Raw genomic sequence first — 16,614 nt, forward strand, 5'->3', positions numbered from 1 at the left:
ACTCAGATTTTCTGGTGAACTTCAGTGCTCAGGTGCAGCTCATCCAGTTGTTTTCCCAGATGTTTCGCATGAGATTCAAAAGCGAAAAAGACAATTCTGGATATTAAAACCTGGACTTTTGTTTATAGGAGGGTCCCTTTTATTTAAGATACTCTTGTAAATATAAAATCTCTGAAATATGTATTTTTTGAACCTTCACACTTAACTGCATTTCTGTCCTTAAAGCGCCTCGAAGGGGTTTGAAGTTTTTGAACTCTTAGAAATTAGATTTTGGTTCAGATGTTGGAACTTAGTTTTCCTAGAATATTATATGCTTGTTTTTCTTCATTTTAGTAATCAAGAATTTCAACCATTATGTGGACTTGAGATGGATTAGCTTAAGTATTTTCTTTTGATATAGATTATGTATTCCTCATTCTTAGCTAATATTTTATTTTCTGTACAAGATTAATTATTGATTTTATATGTTTAAAATTGATAAATAAAAATATAGTAACATTACACCTATAACAAGATTAATCATTTTTGCTACATGTACTAGAATTAATAAGTAATAGTAACACATCCAGTTTAAAATTAATAATGGGAACAAATAGACAACATGATCTAACTGGGGAGGAGCCACATCTACATGGTTATATAGCTCTGATCAAGTCCCAGTGTGACATTTGGTGGCATTTAATCTGAGAGTGCCAGCATGGTTGAGGATGAAGTTGGGTACATCCAGAAGTTATCTGGCACCACAGATATTCATCACTGGTGTCCAGATAAATGACAACCATGCCTTGCTTAGAGAGCTATCCCAGTACAGGCTCTGAATATTGACTGGACCTGGGTAACAATCATGGAAAGACCCAGATATTTACCTGGTGTTCAGGTACAGAATATACTATTGTAGTACTGAGTTCCTCCTTCCCCACCACAGCTCTATCAATGCATCTCAATCGCATCCTTCTGGAACCTTTTCCTTCCCCTGAGCTTCCAGAGATCTCTATGTCAGAGTAACTTCATTTCACTCTCTTCTAGGGAACATAATAGTATTCTCCTTAGGGCCCCTGGAGAATGTCTCTCTCCTCGCTTCCCGGATTTATTCTTCTGTTGATTTCTCATCACTTCCAGACTGGAAATGTGGGTAAGTCACTTCAAGATTTGCTGAGCTTTTCATATCAGGAGGAATTTTCAGAAAGTGTATTTTGGTACAAATTTATGGATTCTTTTCATGTGTGGTCTTTGCACCTGCATGCTTCTCCTTGAACACTGCTGAAGTTAAATGTATGTGCAGTTACTCACACATGTTGTTTTTGTGAGCTAAACATTTGGGGCAAAATATTCACACCACACTGGAACACCCCTTGTAATGCTAACAGTTCATTGTCATATAGTTTGAGCATCCTAAGGGCTTCTTTCTTTTACAAAGCCACGGTAGTGATTCTGGCACAGTAAATGCACTAAAGCCCACTCAATTCCACAGCAGAACCGCTACTACAGCTTTGTATAAAGGGCCCTAAGTTAGGCGTCTGGTACAGAAAATCAGTGGAAAACAAACAACTTTTCCTGGCCCATCTCCACCCCCATAATTGTCCATGTTCTAGAATCTACATTTAGGAACGAAACCCTTGCAGGTTTCTAAACTCTCTATACCAAAGCTGGCTTTTAAACCCTTGAGAAATAATTCTAAACATGTCTGTAAAATACTCAACAGTGTCTCCAGCAGCCATGGCCATAAACGGAGAGTGAAGGCAAAATGGAAGAGTGGCCTAGTGGTTAGAGCATTTGAGGAAAACTGGGGAAGGCAGGGTCATATCTCACTTCCCCCACGGATACTCCTTCTGACCTTGAACAAGTCACTTCACTTGCTAGTGCCTCAACTACAAACTAAGTATGTACTATTTACATTAACACATGTTATTAGTCAATAGGTCCCACTGCATAGAATAGGACTTCAAATAAATAATGGACATTAATACATGTTACCGGCTAGAAGGATGCCCATTCCCTTCTGCCAGACACTCCCACTCCCCTGCCAACCCGCACAGCCCACCCCTCCAGACCCCCCCCCACCCCCACAAGGACCCCCGTAACCCCACCTGGACCCCGTCGGAATGGCAGGCCTGACCCTTCCTGGTGCATTGTTTGATGCACCGGGGAGGGACATAGGGCCTGATTGGCCCAGGCTTCTAAGGCCCCACCAGTTTTTGAACTATATTTTTTTTATTATGAGCCCCATATTGTCTATTGCTAATTAATGTCTTTCCATTTATTTATCCCATGACTAACAGAAAACTTTAAAGTCATTGGCCCAGATCAGCCGGTGGTTGCCATTCTGGATGAAGATGCCGTATTACCCTGCCGCCTCCTTCCAGCCCTCAATGCTGAAGACATGCAAATGAGGTGGTTCCAAAACAGTTTTGACTTTATTGTACACTGGTATGAGATTGGGATGGATCAGAGTGATCGTCAGAACTCAAAATACCGAGGCAGGACAGAGCTGATCAGAAGTTACATTTCATGTGGAAGTGTGTCACTGAGGATACGCAATATTGGACTCGATGATGAAGGAATATATACTTGCTACTTTAAATTAGATACTTACTATGAAGAAGCAACAGTGGAGCTGAAAGTAGCTGGTAAGTGGAAGGTTTCATTCTCTTCTGAATTTTCATCTTTTCTCTGTTTATTCTAATATTGGTTGAAAGGTACAAGGCCACTTTATTTCAGGAGACACCACCCTGCAGAGCTGGTGCCAGAATGTTGGGCACCTTAGATGAACAAACAGTCCTTAGGACATAGGAATCTGCTTCCCCTGTCACTGCTGTTAGGGTTCTGTGCATGTGTCAATCACTCACTGAGCGATTCAATCAATCGCGTTTGCATGCAAACTTGATAGTGCATCGATCGCTGTTGGAGAATAGGCCAACAGGATTGGGGTGCTATCTTTAGTGCATCTAGTCTAAATTGTGTAAAGAGGGACTTTTTAAAAGTCATTTATCCATGTTAATTAACTATTTGAAAATTACCCAACTGCAGCTGAAGGTATGCACTGATGATTCTTTGTGTTTCTGGAACCATCAGAATCTATTATTTTGCATTAGCTGCAGCTGCTCTTCCCCCCCCCCCCCTCCCCGATGCTGCTGCTCTAGGTGTTTGCATAGTTTGGGCTAATGGTTAAACTGTTACAAAAATTATTATTAAATGGATGGAACTCCACCAATAAGCTATATCCCTCTCAAAGAGAGAAATATAACTTATAAAGAAATAATAATATGGGGAAAATTAGCTTGCTTGATTAAAAACTTAGCTTTGCAACAATAATTAAATATATATTCGAGAACTAAGACTCAGAACATTTATAAGCAAACTGAAAATTTATTTAATAGCCTTAACATCAAGCAAGTAGAGCAATTACAGATAGGATCTTTTAACATAAGAACATAAGAATTGCCGCTGCTGGGTCAGATCAGTGGTCCATCACGCCCAGCAGTCCACTCACGCGGTGGCCCCCAGGTCAAAAACATGTGCCCTAACCAAGACCTGCCCTACCTGCATTCATTCTGGTTCAGCAGGAACTTGTCCAACCTTGTCTTGAATCCCTAGAGAATGTTTTCCCCTATAACAGACTCCAGAAGAGCATTCCAGTTCTTTACCACTCTCTGGGTGAAGAACTTCCTTACGTTTGTACAGAATCTATCCCCTTTTAACTTTAGAGAGTGCCCTCTCATTCTCTTTACCTTGGAGGGGGTGAACAACCTAGACAAAATTATTATTAGAGCAGAAGGATCAATTTATCTGGATTCAGAAAGTTACTCACAATGTGAATATTCCTTAAAATGGAGCAGAGGCCGCATGGTAGGCCCAAGAGTGATGTTTCATCATGGTGATCTAAAGAAAAGTTGTTGCAGCTTGATCCAGGCTTGTTCCAGAGCGAGTGAGCCCTGTTAGAAAGGATTTTCCCCTCATATTTATAGGGCTAATCCTGGGTGGACAATGTCATGATTAAATTATAGCAGTCCAGCCTTTTTCTCTGTTCCTAGGTGGTGTCATGATTGAATTACAATGGACTGTTCTTGCTGGATGTGGTGTGAATCTGTATCTGAGTGGTTTAAAATGGAGGATCCCTCTGTTCCCAGGCAGATGAGGTCATCTGATTGAATCATCTTTGAGTTGCTTAAAATGGTGTGATGAGCTTCTATTCTTGTAGTTTGGTGTAAAGAGGTTCTATTGATCTTGCAGACTGCAGTAGTTTGATGTGAAGAGTTTCTGGCCTATATCCTGTTCCACTGATACACCTTCTATTATGGTTCAGTAGAGTTCTGTTTAGCACTGGTATCCACCCTGGCCATATGTCTTTATTTAACATTTTCTGAAGGTGAATGGCTCAGTCCTTTCTTTTGTAATAGGTGCATTTAACACAAAAATAGTGTGATGAGGTTCTATTGAATGGGGCATTTAACACTTTTCTAAACAGATGGCTCTGCTGACCACATCATAAATTCACATTTAAATCCATCAAATTAATATACTTTAAGAATATTTTAACTCCAAGCAGAATTATAAAACATTTTTTTTTTGTGTGTGTTTTATAAATCTTTATTCATTTTCTTATGTTACAACAAGTGTTTCAAATAAATTCATTAGAAACTTGAATATACACACTTGATTAACTCACATATTAACATCAAATTTAACATTTCTTAAAAAAAATTAATATTATATAAAGTTATAATATTATACAAGAAATCTAAATTTATATAATTCTTATTGAATATAATAATCCCTCATCCCTCCCTCCCTTCCAATCAGTAATACATATAATCCACTTTATTGTAATTCATTCTAATATTGATATACTATGTAATAATCAGAAATAAAATCCCACCCCATTTCCCTTTGATCAAAAGTTAATCATTCATTACAGAATTTTGTTAACGGTCCCCATATTTTTTGAAATTTACTCATATAGCCTTTTTGTGTTGCAATGGTGAGTTCCATTTTGTATAAATGGCATACAGAATTCCACCAAAAATTGTAGTTTAACATATCATGTTTTTTCCAATTGTATGTTATTTGCTGCATTGCTATTCCAGTTAAAATAAACAGAAGTTTGTTGTTGCTTGCCGAAATTTGACTTCTTGCTCTCATAGTTGTGCCAAATAAAATAGTATCATATGTCAAGGCTACTGGATTTTCCAACATCCTATTGATTTGAGGCCAAATTGATTTCCATAATGATAAGATAAATGGACAATAGAATAAAAGGTGATCTAATGTTCCGACTTCAACATGACAGTGCCAGCATCTATTAGACTTAGAACTATCTATTTTTTGTAAACGAACAGGGGTCCAAAAAGCTCTATGCAGAAGAAAAAACCAAGTTTGTCTCATAGATGCTGACACTGTACATCTTAACCTCCAAGACCAAAGTCGTGGCCATTGAGATGCGGTAATTTGGTGCTTTATCTCAATGCTCCAAATGTCTCTAAGACCATTTTTTGGTTTTTTATTTACAAATCCTGATATTAATTTATACCACTGTGCGGCTTTATGATCTGTTGAATCCATCTGGAAACATAAGAATTCCAAACTATGATAGTTAGTAAGATTTTTCCATTCAGGGAACCCTTCCTGAATGGATTGCTTCAATTGCAACCATCTAAAATATTGTGATTTATTAAGATCAAATTTATGTTGCAATTGTGAAAACTCCAGCAACTTACCATTTTGTATTACATCATTATAACTCCAAGCAGAATTATAAAAACATTTTAACTTCAAGCAGAATTATAAAGCCATCCCTCAGAATTAATAATCTCTTGGGTCAGGCAATAATAATAAGATAAAAGCATACATTTTATACTAAGGATACAATTACTTTAACAAACTATATACAGCTCCTTATAAAATCTTCTTTAGATCAGGATTCAGCCTTAAACTACTGCCTAGTATCAAACTTGCTCTTTCCTTCTAAGATTCTTGAGAGGATTTTTTAAAGCAACCTTTGATTTTATTGACCGTAACAGCATTTTGTATTCCCTTCAATCTGGATTCCTTCCTGGCCATAACTAAGAAACCATTCTCGCCACCTTGCTTAGTAATATTCTGTTCTAGATGATGGTGACATTGTACTTCTAATCTCCTAATATAGCCAGTTAAGTCTGTGCTGGCTACTGTCTGGATGCCCCCCCCCACCCCACCCCATAAAACTACTCACTAGGCCAACTTTTCCAGGTAGCCATCCATCCCCCCAACACACACACACACACACAAACTCCCTATTAGGCCAGATCTGCTCACACTTCCTTTCCTACTGCAGGCAGCTATTTCCTCTTCTTTTCACCATATGGCTCCCTACAAGTTTGAGCCTCACAGTTCAGGAACCTCCATGCTGGTCTTATGAGACTTGAGTCCTCAAGCATGAGAGTTTCTGAACCATGTGGCTGAAACTCTCAAACAGCTATACAATGCAGGAGAGAGGAAGTTCTTGTTTCAGTTGCAGCAGTGGCCAGAAAAAAAATGCAAGATAAGAAAAACAAAGGTGGCAGGGAGTAACTACTAGTCAAATGGTGCCCCAACACCTGAAATTTGTCAGCCTCTGGCTTCGGTGCTCTGGACCTCTAGTATTTGCACAATTCTGCTGGTGATCAGAATTTCTGGGCCTGTTCTCCATCAGCTACAGAATCTTTATTCTGTTTAATATTTTGAATGCTTAAATAAACTAATAAATAAATATTTAGCAAGGAGGTAAGACACCAACGAAAAACATTAGCTTTATTTGGGAGAGTCTTAGTATAAAATGAATCTCTAACATTCTGTTTCCCTTTAGGTCTGGGCAGTATTCCTTCCATCTCTCTGCATGACCATCAGGACAGAGATATAAGGGTCCTGTGTGAATCTTCTGGATGGTATCCAGAGCCTGAAGTGACCTGGAGTCAAGAAGATGGACAAAGCCTGACGTCATTATCAGAAACAGAAGAGCAGAATGGCCTGTTCAAGGTCAAAACTTCCCTTCCTCTGAGAACAAATCAGCATCGGAGAATTTCCTGTGGTATCAGAAACATCATCTTGAGCCAAGACAAAGAGTCCGTGATCTCTATAGCAGGTCAGTTACCGAGAGAAGTTTCAGTAATATAGAGTTTCCTGAGATTGAGATCTACTTATGTCCTCTATAAAGGATACCAAAATTTAATGCACAATTTGCCCTGAATTGCCACTTAATTGGTGATAGGTCTCAATAATTGGCCTTATCAAGCACTAAATGTCACTATGAACTAATTTTGTAACCGATGCCTAATGTTAGGCACCTATTTTGGAGGCGCCCATTTAGATAGGTGCCTATCTAAATTGAATAACAAGCTCAATTAAGCTTTTTAATCAGCAATAATTGAAACTTAGGCACCTATCAAGACAGCGATTCTGTAACAATGTGCCTCTAAAAATTTAGGCGGCCTTCAAAAAATAGGCGCTATGCACGTTAGGCGTGGACGTGGCTACGTATTAGGCGCCTTGTTGCAGAATCACTGCTTTTATACGTGCTTAAGCGCTTACATGGCCGCCTAACTTTTAGTTGTGCCTAGAAGTGACCTATTTATTGGCTGCCTCCAAAATAGATGCCACTCTGTGTGAGTCACTAAACAGCACCCAATTGTGCTTTGAATCATGCTGAACTAACTTTTGGGTGCTTCTTATAGAATTTGCCCCTAAGTGGTCACATATATAACTGATTCACACCCGTGTTCTATAAACTGAATATATAAGTTCTATGGTATTCAACTCTAAAAGGGGCTGGAACCTTGGGAAGGCATTAGTGGGTTGGGGGTGTGGCAAGCAAGTGGGTGTGTTGTTATAGGATACTGAACACTTAAAAGACTAATGTCTCCACCGTCTCAATAATTGTTTAATTTTTAACTTTTAACGGGCTTCAGACATGCCATTTTTGTACGCCCACATTTTTTGGCGATACAAAATGTTCTTAGTGGCTATGGCTGCTGGCTTCTTCATTCACCCATATTATTTATATTTTTATTATTATTATTTTCTTTAATTTTTCATTTTTAAAGTGCATAGTGCCCTCATAAATATTTGCAATAAAAATATTTTGATATGAAATTTAACTTATCTTAAATATCTGTTGGTTCCTTAATAGGATCAAGTATCTAGACCGCCAGGATTTGAGGCCCTCCTCCGCCAACGGCAAAAAAAAAAAAAAAGCAGCAGAAGACTCCCGTCGGATACGCGGCTTGTTTCCTAAATTATTTGGCCCTGATGCAGTGGGTTTGAATCCTTGCCCACGAAACGCTGGCCACGTTGGCTTTTTTGAAATACAAGCGCTAACTCAAGATAAGTAGGCTTTTTGAACAATGAATGTTGCCTAGAGATTAATGCTGCCTAGAGATTAACAGGATGGATAGCAATAGCACAATAAGAGTTAACTATTAGAGATAAATGAACGAATGCAGTTTCATGAAGTATGTAAGAGTGTAATGAAAGGAATAAAAATGAACCAAATATAATATTTTAACAAAGTTTTATAAAATTGAAAAAATAGAAATAACTTGTTTATACTAGATTTAAAATAGGAATCACTAATTTATATTAGAGTTAGTTTTTTTGGAATAAATGAGAATAATAGGAGTGAGGCCAATGATTGGAGAATAAGGAGCAAAAACAACTACGCTGAATACCCCAGTCATTGAATTTGACTACGCGTAGGCTCCATTACTGAGGCCAACTCCTGATAGCAGAATAGAACTTTCATTTACACTTTAGCTTAAGTGGGAATCACTTGGTTGATATTATTTTATGCTCAGTAGTGGTCACAAGTTCGTAGTGTAAGTGGTAGTTGGTACCAGCATTTTTTAAATTGATATTGGAAGGATAAGGTAATTTTCCTGGTAAACTTTATATCATAAAACAAAAACCAAACAAAGGAGACTCTTGGTGCCCAATCTCTTTATTTTCTATCAAGACTCAACACAATCATATTTTGTCCCCAAATGGGCCTGTCTCAGGAGTCTGGACTGTGATTTGGGGCCGAAACATGATCGTGTCGAGTCTTGATAGAAAATAAAATGATTGGTCACCAAGAGTCTCCTTCATTGTTTGGTTTTTGCTTTCCAAGCCCTGGGAAGTTATCATCTACTGTTTTCCTGAAACTTTATATCGTTCCATGCTTGGAATTTTAAGTAGAAAAGATTTCTGGTGGAATATCTATTGGAGGCACCCTGGTTTCCCTAGGAGGAGGTCCTGGAAAAATGTTCAAATCCCTCTTGATGTCATATTTTAGTGATTCTTTCCTCTTTTGTTCTCTTGCAGAAATGTTTAATAAGAATAAGTACTTTTCTATTTAGATTTTGTGTCTGTAACAACTCCAGTTCTTAAGTTTTGCCCATTACCCTGATATGTCCTGATTTATAAATGTCTTATAAGGGTCTCTTTTCCTGGTGAGTGCAGATGGTCAGATGTGGTCTCAACTAGAGCGGTATCATTGGGTGATTCTTATGTTGGAACAATTAAATGATCCCAGACTGTAAAGAGTCCAGAAAATAAGAATAAAGAAATACAAGTTACCCAGAGAAATCACTGGATTTTACTCCCTTCTCCTCTGCTCCATGGTCATATTTTATCCAGACAAATGGAGGCAGAGTTAGAAGTGATTCAGATGCAGTCATAGTTTAGCTAAACCAAGCTAAATGTACTCGGATAAGAGAGCCTTGAAACCAGGCTTGGTTGGACTTTTGCACAGCTATCTGCATAAACATTGATTAACTAACTCAACTCTTCTACACTTACCCAGATAAATCCTAGTGGCCATTCGCTGGACTAACTCAGCTCGAAGTACATCTTTACGGTAATGTGGCCTCCAGAATTGCACACAGTACTCCAGATGAGGTCTCACCATGGGTCTGTACAGTGGCATTATGACTTCAGGTTTACGGCTGACGAAGCTTCTATTGATACATCCCATCATTCGCCTTGCCTTGGATGAGGCTTTCTCTACTTGTTTGGCAGCCTTCATGTCTGCACTGATGATTACTCCCAAGTCCCGTTCTTCTGAAGTCATAGCTAGTGTTTCTCCATTCAAGGTGTATGTTCTGCATGGATTTCTGCTGCCGAGATGCATCACCTTACACTTCTTTGCGTTGAAGCCCAGCTGCCATGTTCAGGACCAGTTTTCCAACTTGATCAGATCCTGCGTCATATCATAGCTTTAACTGGATGGTGCTGAAATAAACTATAACTGCACCCTGGAACCCTTTTAACTCCGCTTCTAGTTGTACAGCTCTCTGGTTAAATAATGTCACAACAACATTTAACAACAGAGCTCAGGCCTACAGCAGCAAGAGCAACACTCCACTCCCCTGCCGCGGTCCAATGGGCTTTGTAGAAGGGCCAAGCTGCAAGCACACACTACAGCAATCATGAGGGCCACTTACCTCCAAGAGCAAGGCAAACTCAAGGAAGCAGGTTATGGACACTGACCCATGACCTCCACGACCTATCCAAAATTGTTGACCCATTATCAGCTCTGCCAGAGGGTATGGGAGGTTCTGGTTCAACTTTCAGTGAATGTAAGTTGTTTATAAACAAAATTAAAAAGGGCAGCTGACAGAACAAGACTGGAAATATTTCGAGAATAAAACAACACAGATTTCAAAGTCTGCAGTGATCACACAATCTTTTTTCTTTGCAACTCATTGTGCATTAGCGGCACCTGTTGGCATTTTTAAGTCAGACCCTGCACTTTCTGATCTTGCTGGTAAATTTCATAAAGGCACACTGGAACAAATTGTATGTTATTCACATGTGATAACCTGTGTCAGCTCTGGACTGCCAAATGAAAGTGTATATCAGATGTTCTAGGAATATGGGAGAAGTTAATATATGGGATTGTAATTTAGGCAGCTGTGGGTCTTACTGAATTATTGTAAGTCATATATGCTCACTTTCCTAGTTAGTGTCTGTGGAAATAGAACTAATCATAAAGCACTGGAAGAGCAAGACTGTATTGGACATTTGTAGGTGGTGAAATCTGGGTGTTGGGTCCGTTGTTATGAGCTGCAGTGGCAGGAAAAAGAAATCGGTCCTTCATGGGTTCAATTGGACACATATGTGAACAGCTGGATGTAAGACATTAAACCTTCTCTGATGCATATTCTGTTTTTGTTATTTGTATTGTAAAATGAAGAATAAAGAGATTATTTTTTAAATCTTGCTGTTGTTCAACCCTAAGTTCTGATGGTCCTTCCTTTGATCATATTGTCTTGTCCACCTGCAGGGTCATTTTTTAACAGGTCACCATGTTTAGGAGGTCAAGAGAGGGCCTCATTTATAGAGACAGATAGAGGAAAATGTTGTAACAGGGTGTCTGGTTTAAGAGGGTCACTAGGACATATTGAGCCTTCCAACAAGGGCTCACAGTTTAGTACCTAGCACTGCTAATCTATGATCAGCTTCCCCTTCCCTGGATGAGGGACTCATTGTACACCGCACTTGGTTAGATATGAGGGGGGGAAGGGTCCTTCTTTCTTTTTCTTCCTTTCCATTGGTGTGTGTGTGGGGGGGAGGGTTAGTTGGGGAATTTAATACCTGATTTCTAAGACCTATAAGAGCACAAGGTCTTGGAGATAAGATGGCCTGTTGGATTGGAATGGGGGTGGTTGCAAAAAAAAAAAAAAAAAGAGGGATATTGATCTAGGATACTTGGTATTTCATGTAATAATGGAAAAAGGTTGATGATAGAGAAAGTGACTTTATTATGCAATATCATCTTGGTGGAGATTTGTTTACATTCATATTGTATTCATTGTTCTGGATTGTTCTCTGTCATCAATAAAATTGTTTGAAAAAAGAGGGTCACTAGGAGTCTACTGACATACCTTTGTGTTTTTATAAACTAGGACCATATGGCTTATCCAGACTATCTACTATCCCCCCTATCCCTTAAAGATCTTATGTCCTTGTCCCATTTTTCCTTGGATAGGTAAAATCCTCATCTCCATCACCTTGACTGCAAGATCAGGGAGTGATCTCTCTGGTAAGGAGAGAATAGAAACAGAATATAGAGACGAGTGTGTGTTTCCTTTCAGCATATAAGGTAAGATTAAGAAATGATTCCCTCTGAAATGTGGTAATAAAGATGCCGATGGGAGAAATAATGGGATTTTATCACATAAAATCATATTTTTGTAAATGCTGCACCATGTTACTTACCAGTGTGGTGTGATTATCACTTATATATATCAATGTAAGTTTCTTTCTATATCCTTTCTTTATAGGGTCGCTACACAGTAAAAGTGCCATAGAAAGCTCAGGATGTGTTTTTTTTTCCTATAATAGCTGTTACATTTTGAGCTTTGTATTTCATTGTCTCTGTGAAGAAATTGCTCTGTGTTGTGGCTGAAGGTGAAGCTCCTCCGTGAATTTTACGGTTAATAAGGTTTTTCCTTTAATGGGGCTGAACAGTCAGAATCTCTGACACTCATTGAGAAAAAAACTAAATAGAGGAGAGAGGTTGGTTTTGTAAGTGCTGATTTACTAAGAACTTTCAGCTGGAAGTGTTTATTTCTGTTGTGATGGGCGATCAATCAGATGAATAAAGTGAAGTGGAAAGGAACCAGGAAGGTGAGGAGAGGACTGAAGGGAAGGTTCTGTCTTGGCAGATGAGGAGAGAGGGCTGCACAGAGCCTTTGCCTAGCACAAGGAACGTGATTGGACACAGGGAGCCGGATTGCAGAATCACAGCCACATCAAACATGGCCACCAGAAGTTTAGGCCAGGGTTTTGAAGACCTACATTTCTGATGTCTATGAATCGTGGCTACAGAGGTGCCTAAGATTCTGCCAAAAATCTCGAGGGATTTGATACTGTTCTTTGTATGCTGGGGTGTTAGGGCATCACCTCAGGGAGACATTACGTGGAGGTGGAGGCTGAGAGGGACTGGGCTGTAGGAGTGTGTAAAGACTCTGTGAAGAGGAAGAAGAGGAGCCCACAGTCACGGGGGGATGGGTACTGGGATGTGACACTCATGTATAGTGGGGAACACCAGGCTCTCACCCATCCCAGGACCCCGCTCTACTCAAGGGACTTCTCCCAGGCATTGGGGATCCTCCTAGACTATGAGACAAGAATGGTCTCCTTTTACAATGCAGATAATCAAGTTCATCTCTTTACCCTCACAGACACCTTCTCAGAGACCCTCTGATCTTTCCTCTATACTTATACAACTCTGAGAATCTGACCAGTAGCAGACTAAGAATGTGAGAACTGGGCTCAGGATTAACATTTCCAGTCTCTGGCAGGAGCTTGAGAGGGGAGAAGATTTCCCATATTGGTGTTAAACATGATAAGAAAAGTCAGTCACAGAAATAGCTTGGATTGATATTTAAAGCCATTTAATCAAGACAGAAGAAGATCCTGCCTCGTTAAATAGTCGGCCGGTAGGGGATATCCAGCGGCACTTATCTCTTTTTGATCAGCTGTGACAAAGACTGTCTTCCGTGTCAGATATGTGAGAGAAGCAGTACCTAGAGGTTTAAAGGGTGTGTCCATGGGTCAATTCAAGACAATGATGAGATCCAATAAAGGAGAGGCCGGAGATTAGTGAGGGCCCTTAGAAACCGTGTCACCAGAAGATGCTGAGAAAAAGGTTTGCTAGTCACTGGGTCATGATAGGCAGCAATTGTGGACTAGTTTGCTATGTGGGTATCTCGAAATAAAAGACTTCCATGTCCAGGTGACCAAACTTTATTTCTTGGACCTGATATGGGCCGTGTTTTGGCAAATATGCCTGCGTCAGGAGTCTATACAAAATAAATTTACATATAAAATACCATCATCATAAAATGACTATATGAAAATAATAAAATCAACATTAATTCATTACATGGAAAATAAAAAGCACATACGTTTGAGAAAACATATGTTCTTTGAACAATGCATCAATTTAGAAAGAGATGTGCAGGGTGACAGTATATCTCACATGTTGGGCATCAACAACCTCCATGTGCTTTTTATCTTTATTCCTGTGGTTTGCGCTCTCTTTCCCTCTTTGTTTTGCCATTTGCAAGAAAAAGCCAAACAGAGACAATTAAGGCATCTCCCCTGATCCTAGAAAGCTGTGTGCCCAACTGCTACAAGCTGCTAATTTATTTCATTTATTTAAAAAAAAATTTCTATTCCCTTATAGCCTAAACGGATTGCAGGGATCTCAAAGTCCTTCCTTGAGGACCACAATCCAGTCAGATTTTCAGGATTTCCCCAATGAATATGCATGAGATCTATGTGCATGCACTGCTTTCAATGCATATTCATTGGGGAAATCCTGAAAACCTGACTGGATTGCGGCCTTCAAGGAAGGACTTTGAGATCCCTGGATTGAGATCCCATATCACTAACAACCAAGTATTGAATATAATTGGTGTTAATTGGCGCTAATTCCTATTAATTAGCAATTACATGTGCAAATGTCCATTGTAAGGATTTAGAATAGAGAATGACACAGTGACAAAATTCATCGTTCCCGTCCCCACGGATAACTGCGGGAAACCATCTTCATGTCATTCTTTAAGGAGAGAGGGAAGAATCAGAGTATGAATGGCCACAACCACTGACCCGCAAGCTTTGCTTTGAAGAATGCTGAGATTGAGCAGCAACATTCCAGAGCAGATATTGTGATGTCATAATGCCTCATTCCACCAGTGCCTAAGAGCCAATCACATCAGTGATGTCACAATGGCTCACATAAGAATCAGAGTATGAATGGCCACAACCACTGACCCTCAAGCTTTGCTTTGAAGAATGCTGGTGTAGAAGGACTGAGGTTGAAACAGACACTACAGAATGACAGTCTCTGGTCTCCAGAGCAGATATTGTGATGTCATAATGCCTCATTCCACCAGTGCCTAAGAGCCAATCACATCAGTGATGTCACAATGGCTCACATAAGAATCAGAGTATGAATGGCCACAACCACTGACCCTCAAGCTTTGCTTTGAAGAATGCTGGTGTAGAAGGACTGAGGTTGAAACAGACACTACAGAATGACAGTCTCTGGTCTCCAGAGCAGATATTGTGATGTCATAATGCCTCATTCCAAAAGTGCCTAAGAGCCAATCACATCAGTGATGTCACAATGGCTTCATTATCCTTGGCTCACATAAGAATCAGAGTATGAATGGCCACAACCACTGACCCGCAAGCTTTGCTTTGAAGAATGCTGGTGTAGAAGGACTGAGGTTGAAATAGACACTAAAAAATGACATGGGATTATTTCCCGCGGTTATCCGCGGGGACGGGAACGGTGATGAATTTTGTCACCGTGTCATTCTCTAATTTAGAAGACATGCACACAAATTCCATAGCCTGCAGTTGAAAGGGAGGCGTGGACTGTCTAGCCTAGTAAGATTCAGGCGGTTTAAAATAAAGCATGTCATATAGAAAGGAACTTGGCTACTGGCACTAACTCTTAAATCTTAGACTTAAAATAAGGGCAATATTCAAAACACCATTTAGAAATGCTTGATGTAATCACACATTCATTCTGCTCCTTATTACTGTATATGGCAGAATGAATGTGTGATTGCATCAAGAAAGGAACGCCATAAAATCCAGATAGAAAAGACCAAAGCCATGCAATCAAGGAAAGAGAGAAGAGAAAAGATATATGTTTCTATAGATTTCTTAGTGCATTAATACATTTTCCATTGAACATTGGATGAGTGGGTGAGGGTTTCACCTGTATACACTACACCTGCCATAAAGTAAGGAGAAAGTTTTAAAGTCCAGAGGTCTCAGTCGCTTTCACTTTCTCTCAGAAAGACAAAGATATAAGAAAAAAGTCAAGTTTATGCTGAAAAAGGCAGAAGAAAACCTGTGGATGACATCCTGGAGTTCTAAACATTTAGGTGGACAAATATGTTCCTGTTTTCACATTTCCAAACTGCTGGGACATGATGGAAGAAAGACAGGACAACTTTGAGGGACTTGATCTTCCCGAGACTTCCTCTGTGAAGACTGAGCACAAGAGGTAGGATGAATCCACCCCCTCCATGTCCCCTATTCTCCTAAACCTCACTGCCTGCTGTTAAGCTCTCAGTAGACCTACAGAAGGGGAGGAACTGGGATTTTGCTACTGGGAGCAGAGTTTAGCAGTTGGTGTGGATGAGCAAACTGGAGACCCTGTGTGGTCTTTATCTGCCGTCATATTCTATGCTCTTATGAGTGACTGGATGTGCATGCTGAGTGGGATGTGAGCAACTGTAGGGTAAAAAGGAGAAACTGTCACTCTTCCAAGTAACTTATTGCCTCAAACCAAATAAATGAGGTCTCCAGAATCAGGGCTGAAGTTAGTCTGTGGTTCCTAAAAACCAGACACAGCTCTGTTAGAATTTCTTACACTGTCGTTACCACTCTTCCTGGAAGACAAATTACCAGTCAGAAACTGAGCTATTTTGGTCATGCGATAAGAGCAAATTCACTAGAAAAGGAGGTGCTTCTCGGAACAGTCAGTGGTAAAAAGAAGCAGGGGAGACAAAAGGCCCATTGGCTGGTTAACATCAAGAATGACATGGGAATGAACATCAAGCAATTGAAAGAAGCTGTGGAAAATATGGAAGTGTG

General features: G+C 39.7%; 1 protein-coding gene across 1 annotated transcript; it reads left to right on the forward strand.

Moving 5' to 3' along the window:
• Positions 1-1,024: 1,024 nt before the first annotated feature.
• LOC117350215 (butyrophilin subfamily 1 member A1-like) lies at positions 1,025-8,255 on the forward strand. The gene is made up of 4 exons (XM_033924332.1): positions 1,025-1,132; positions 2,280-2,627; positions 6,821-7,096; positions 8,141-8,255. The coding sequence occupies exons 1-4, from the start codon at positions 1,063-1,065 to the stop codon at positions 8,152-8,154; spliced, it is 708 nt and encodes a 235-aa protein (XP_033780223.1). The 5' UTR covers positions 1,025-1,062; the 3' UTR covers positions 8,155-8,255.
• The last annotated feature ends 8,359 nt before the right edge of the window (positions 8,256-16,614 follow it).

Source organism: Geotrypetes seraphini, chromosome 16 (assembly GCF_902459505.1).
Source record: "Geotrypetes seraphini chromosome 16, aGeoSer1.1, whole genome shotgun sequence".
Lineage (NCBI taxonomy): Eukaryota > Metazoa > Chordata > Amphibia > Gymnophiona > Dermophiidae > Geotrypetes > Geotrypetes seraphini.

Bases quoted from the DNA above. Each gene is read 5' to 3' on its own strand.
- LOC117350215 (XM_033924332.1), top strand. From the start codon at position 1,063: ATGTCTCTCTCCTCGCTTCCCGGATTTATTCTTCTGTTGATTTCTCAT. The intron at 1,133-2,279 runs GTAAGTCACTTC...CATGACTAACAG, and splicing joins CTTCCAGACTGGAAATGTGG to AAAACTTTAAAGTCATTGGC. The intron at 2,628-6,820 runs GTAAGTGGAAGG...GTTTCCCTTTAG, and splicing joins AGTGGAGCTGAAAGTAGCTG to GTCTGGGCAGTATTCCTTCC.